The following is a 6543-nucleotide window of genomic DNA, read 5'->3' as shown; positions in this document are numbered from 1 at the left end:
CTTAGGTAATTATCATTGGGAAAAGGTTTTGATTTGAAGTTAATGGTGGAAAAAGCCCTAATTTGGGTATTGGGATGTTGGGTTGGCCTAGGGTTGATAATGTTGATTATAATCCGGCTTATTAGGCCTTGTTTGTTGATCCTTGAGTTAATTGTATGTGTTTAGACCACGAACAAGCGGGAACAATCCGGAAAGGGAAGATTCAAGTGCCTTAGGGGATTCAAACTTGGATTCGAGGTAAGTGATGGTTGTGATTATATGATTGTATGACGTATGCTTGTTCTTGCTTCATTATGTTACATGTATATATATGAATGTTGCATTATTGATCACACTTGTTGTAAATGAGATAGATGAATGATGGTTAGCATGAAATCATGACTTAAATGTATGATCTTGAGGATATACTTGTGATTGTGATTGTGGTGTGTTGAATAGATTGGTTGCCACGTTTCGGCATAACTAACTTGGATCGGTTGCCACATTGCGGCATGATTATGGGATCAGTTGCCATATCCGGCATAATTATTGAATCGGATACCACATTCCGGTATGCTAACTGTTTGGGTGTGGGTTCCATGAGAGGACCATTGAATTGGGTTCTGTGAGAGGACCATTGAATTGTGCTGTGTATCTACTTGTGATGAGTTCGTTCATATCTAATGATGATTGATATTGGAAAACGGTATGTTGCTCTAAAGTGATATAACTGTGATATGTGAGATTCGTGAAGTTTTTCATTGTTCGTATCTGTTGATGATATTGTATATTTTCGATATGTGCATGTGATTATATTGTTGTATTGACTAATGTATGTTACACTTATTGGAATAGCCGCGTGATCCTACCAGTACATTGTGGTTGTGTACTGATATTGCACATGCTTGTTCTTTATTGAGTACAGGGGATCTTCAGGCGCCTATTGATAGACCTCAGCTAGGTGACTATTGAGCGTGATCAGATTCAAGGGTGAGACAGTTCTTTCAGGCTGCCATGGATCTCTCCTGTTTAAGTCCACCCTTTTCGAACATAGACTATTTTTTTAAGGTGTTTTGTTTAGATTCGAGGTTGTACCCTTGTTCTTAGACTTGTCGTTAGTAGAGTTTTGGTACATTGACTTTCAGGTTCTAAGGGTTGTTCTTCCCATTAGTTTGGTTAGTTATTTGTTAAAACTTTGGAGTTTATGGGGACTCAATTTTTATAGTCATTTAAACCTGCTTCGGTATTTTAAATGCATAGTTTTTGGTTAAGTTCTTTAGTCTGGGTAGTAGTAATGGTTCTCCCACCAGATGGTTAGTGTGGGTGCCAATCATGACAGTCTGGGTCGTGACACATACTCTCACACCAATATTAGATTTTTTAAATTCTTGCATTTTCTTTCTCGTTTTGTTTGGAATCTTTGCTCGGGACAGATGTTGGAATTACTTTGTCTTCCCAGAGTATCAGTTCAATTGCTTATGTTTCATCCTTCCCCTTATATGCTCGTACATTCAATGTACTTGCGTCATTAGATCTGCATCTTATTTATGGTACATGTATAGGTGTTCAGGGTCATGAACAAGCATTTCATTGATCCCATTTCATTCTAGCTAGCTTTGGTAAACCTCTTTGCTTTCTGAAGGGTTCCACGTTTACATTCTTTAGATTTATTAAGATATTGTGGGTCTTGTCCTGACATCTATCGTAGTATTTAGAGGCTTCATAGACAGTAGTAGTTGAGGAGTCTTTTTCCCTTTCCCTTGTTAATTTTTTGAGACTTGAGTTGCCTTCTTATGGCTATTTGAATATTTCCAGACGTTTCTGAGTTTATCAATAGTTGAGACAATTGAGTTAATCTTTGCATTTGAAGTTCTTGTCGTTGAGTAATGTCTTCCCCTTGAGTACTAAGCAAGGCCAAGGATTCGCATGGGATCAGTGATGGTTCTAGTGTGTCGGTCACGTCCAGGGTGTAGGCTCGAAGCGTGACAGAGGGGGAGAGATTACATTTCATTAATGAGGAACAATACTATAGTTGGACTTTTGTAAGGTAATATGATTTAGTATACTCAAACAAGATATCACAATAAAAATAAATAAAAATACTATATTAATATTATATGCGCATTGCGTGGATACGTATATTAGTAACGTATATATACAACAATGATGGAGACAAGACCACAATTAAAATTTTCAAAAATACATTCTCTCATACTCATTTTAACATTATGTCAAACACATACTTCCTCGATTTTTTTATTTGTGTTGAGATAAAGTTGAATTTTATTTAGTTGTTCCTATTGAATCTGACCCGTTTATATTTGACCCACCCCGACCAACTTGGTTACTTATCTTTTTAAACCCCCTCGATGAAAATCATGCCCCTGCCTTAAAGTTTGCCATATTTTCAATAATTTGGCGTGTAATCGTATAAGATTTATATCGATGTTGAGATTATTTCCCCAGAAGATATCTTCCTAACTCCAACATTGATCTGTTTGGGAAATTCTTTCAATAAGTTGACTTCAACCTTTACCTTGACACAACTAGGTCTAGATTTTCTTATTGTAGCCATGTCAACATTTAACTATTTTCCCACTGCTTTGGACATCGTAAACAAGGATTCTTTAACGAAAAAATTAGGTGATAGGAATGGAACAGAGGTCCATGCTAAGGCAATAGTAGTTTCCGCCTCTGGGTTGAACTAGGGTTCCCACTTTAGTGGTCGCATCTGATAGTATACCCATCTTTAGCCTTCAAAAAATATGCCAATTTTTTACATGACATTCAAGTAATATTCCATAGTAGTAAGGCGAATTAGGATGTGTCTATCACTCAAGACTCTTGCCTTACATTTCTCTTTGAATCTCACACAGTAAAGGACCAATTTTAAGATCTCTTCTAGTTCTGACCAGACCAAAAGAAAATTTTCCAATTATGGCAAATGGTAAATCTTCTTTAATGATTATGGTCTCAACCTCTTCTTCCTCCCATAATATAGTTGGCTCTCCATGGATGTAAGTAATATATTTAATAGGGATAGGCGTTGTGATTTTGTCTTCAACTTTATTCAAAGTCGTTGCATAGTTCAATGGAGTGTAGGGAATATTAGGAGAAATTTAGGGCCTATGTATTTGTATGGTATTATTTAGTACAATATTTGGTAGAAATTTAGGGCCTAGGTATAACTAATTCATGGATTAGTTATACACCATACATGGTATAAGATGTATAACTAATACCTTACATTTGGTGATATTAGGAATACATAGAATTTAATACCATGGTATTAATCTATGTAAAGACAAAAATACCCCTCAAATTCTTTTAACGGGTTTATTTATTCTCTACATTTTATATTATATATTTGTACTAGTAAATTTATTTAAATAAATAAGTTTACAAATTTTATTATTTAGAGAGAGTTGTTTGTTGTTAATAAATCCAATACAAATCAATATAATATTTGAATGTGAGTTGTTTAGCACTTACAAATTGAAAAGGCCAATATATCTCCACATGATATATATATTTATATATAAGCATTTTGGAGATAAATACCAATTAGAAGGTTAGAGACGATCCAGAAAGCACTTGATCATATCATGATCTGATTTGTAAGCCTACTTAATTAGGTCTTGAATAACACGATATAAATAATAATAACATTTAAAAATCCAAACCCCCGCGTATACTTGATGTGATACATTGTATGTATCTAAATGATGATCGACTAGGAAAATTCAATAGTAAATGCAAAACTCGTGTTATTATCAAAATAAAAGGGTTTTATTAATCATTTAATATATATATTTTTTAAATGTTCTCAAATAAAATAGCAGTCAAATGCAATCCTATAATATAATTCTAATTAGGAAAAATCTCTAAATGATGACCGACTAGTAAAATTCAATGGTAAATGCAAAATTTGTATTATTATTAAAATAAAAGGTTTTTATTAATCATTTAATATATTTTTCAAAAATATTGTTCTCAAATAAAATAGCGGTCAAATGCAATCCAATAATATAATTCTAATTAGGAAAAATATATAAATGATGATCGACTAGGAAAATTCAATGGTAAATGCAAAATTTGTGTTACTGTTAAAATAAAAAGTTTTTAATAATCATTTAATATATTTTAAAAAAATATTATTCTCAAATAAAATAGCGGTCAAATGCAGTCCAATAATATAATTCTAATTAGGAAAAATCTCTAAATGGTGATCGACTAGGAAAATTCAATGGTAAATGTAAAAATCGTGTTGTTATTAAATAAAAGGTTTTTATTAATCATTTAATATATTTTAAAAAAATATTGTTGTCAAATAAAATAGCGGTCAAATGCAATCCAATAATATAATTCTAATTAGGAAAAATTTCTAAATGATGATCGACTAGGAAACTTCAATGGCTAATGCAAAATTGGTGTTATTATTAAAGTAAAAGGTTTTTATTAATCATTTTATTTTATTTTTTTCCAAAATTGTTCTCAAATAAAATAGCGGTCAAATACAATCCAATAATATAAATCTAATTAGGAAAAAAATGAATTGTCTAATTATAATCATTAACGTCTATATCATTAAGTTATTTTAAACCACAATTTCTTATATAAAGCTCTTGGTGTTAACACCAAAAATCACAATTTCTTAGTGATAGTTTAGACATGACAAGAAGAATTAGCAAGGGTTGTCAAAGGGTTGACATGGTGAAAATAAAGAATGCTAGAAACTTAGGAGTTACGTTTTCTAAGCGACGTGTTGGTCTGTTCAAAAAGGCTTGTGAACTTTGTACGCTATGTGGTGCTTAAATTGCCATTGTTATATTTTCCCCGGATGGTAAAGTTTTCTCCTTTGGTTACCCTAGCGTGGACACGTTGGTGGACAGGTTCCTTGGGAGGAACCTCCCTCCACCAAATAACGATGTCCACAATCAACAAATCGTTGATCTTAGAAAAGCTAGTATTTGTGAGCTCAATACCAAGCTCATGAACCTCGAGGGGGTTCTCCAGATGGAGAAAAATCGCGGAGAATCCCTTCGAGAAATTAGGAAGAGAGCTGATGGTGTATGGTGGGAATCTCCCATGGAAGAACTTAACTTATTCCAACTTCAACACTTGAAGAAGGCATTGGAAATTCTGAAGAAAAAGGTTGAAAAAGAGGCACAAATGGTGAATAATAATGCATTCCCATTTCTGGGAAGTGCCTGGACTCCTCCTAATTGTGCTAGCTAAAGTTCTTCATATGGACTCAATGTTGGTGGACCCTTTGCTAATAGGTTAGTGGATCTACTTCTTCCATAGTTCGCAATTACTAGTTCAGTCGTCATTCCTAGTGCGCACGTTATGGAATTGTCGAAAATAAAATATTATATTAAGTGTCTAGGTTCATTTGTCATTTGAGTTATCCTGAGTGTTGTGTTCATCAGTTATGATTCAGTTGAATTCAGCACTAAGTGTTGTGTTCATCATGTAATGTTTATCCGTTATGATTCTAGTAATTTTAATTATATATGTTATATTATTAGTCCATTGCCATGTTGATTATATCCTTTGAATTGCATTACATATTAATTTCTAGTTTATCGAAGATATTACAAACGTCTGGGGAGTCTCCTCCTTGTAGATCTGCTTCTACGATTCGTAGATATTTTAATTTGTGAAACACAACATCTTCATTTAGTGTCCAATCTATTCGAGGGAACCCTTGGAGATTGGGTAAATTAGCCAGCAAAGTCATGACTTCCCATGGTATACAAGTACCTTTTAATCAGAATTCCTTGAGATTAGATTGTGAGTTCTTCTTATGATTTTCGCAGCAAGAGGATAAGATATATATAGTGGCAATCCATTATCAAAACGTCTTATCTCTGACATTTTTCAGATATTAACCCTGTCGATTTGACAAAGATTTATCTTCGAAACATATCTCAAATGTACAAGCTGAGGTATTACACAAGAGAAATCATATTAATCAGTTGAAAAACATCCAATACCTTAAGCAATTTGAATTGTAAAACATTTGTTTTGGAATATCTGCTTGCATTGAAATAAAGGTGGAAAATCAGGACATCAAGACTTCTAAAAGACTTTCTAGGAGGTGGAAAATTAGGACATCTCACATAATCAGCAGCATACTTGAGCCGAGTGGTTAAACAATTCGGTTTCTATTGTCATCGATCATTTGGAAATATTCTTCGCTATACACAATCTCCATTAGTTGATCACGGCTCATTTAGTGATTGTTTCCTTTAATTGAAGACACAACTTCAAGAAACATTTGTCTCTCATTGTATTCTTCGGAGATAGTGATCCATGAATGTTTATTAATCGAGAAGGAATATATGATCAATCATTATAAATTCTTTTGGCAATAGTTATCTTACCTATACTGTCCATACCAAAAATTGGTACAACGGTTAAATCGTCTGTTGTTCAAGTATGGTGTTGAGGTTATCCTCCATCCGAACAATAGTATTTTCGTCAAATGTTGTACCTTTTTCTAGTGCGGCAGTTGCTGCTTGTTCTGCAGATTTGCTTCAATGCTTGTTAAACTCAATC

The 6543-nt window shown here is 33.4% G+C and overlaps 1 protein-coding gene across 1 annotated transcript; it reads left to right on the top strand.

Annotated features, from left to right (window-relative positions):
* Positions 1 to 4650: 4650 nt before the first annotated feature.
* On the top strand, positions 4651 to 5217 carry LOC107062682 (agamous-like MADS-box protein AGL62). Its single transcript, XM_015313578.1, has 2 exons — positions 4651 to 4747; positions 4829 to 5217. Exons 1-2 carry the CDS (start codon positions 4651 to 4653, stop codon positions 5215 to 5217), a joined length of 486 nt encoding a protein of 161 aa, XP_015169064.1.
* Positions 5218 to 6543: the final 1326 nt, after the last annotated feature.

The sequence above is a fragment of the Solanum tuberosum genome, unplaced genomic scaffold, assembly GCF_000226075.1.
Source record: "Solanum tuberosum cultivar DM 1-3 516 R44 unplaced genomic scaffold, SolTub_3.0 scf00259, whole genome shotgun sequence".
Lineage (NCBI taxonomy): Eukaryota > Viridiplantae > Streptophyta > Magnoliopsida > Solanales > Solanaceae > Solanum > Solanum tuberosum.
The sequence above is the reverse complement of the archived record's forward strand: the minus strand, read 5'-3'. Positions and strand labels throughout refer to the sequence as shown.

Coding starts and splice junctions, on each gene's coding strand:
- LOC107062682 (XM_015313578.1), top strand. CDS start 4,651: ATGACAAGAAGAATTAGCAAGGGTTGTCAAAGGGTTGACATGGTGAAA. Junction 4,748..4,828: donor GTTTTCTAAGCGACGTGTTG/GTCTGTTCAAAA, acceptor CGGATGGTAAAG/TTTTCTCCTTTGGTTACCCT.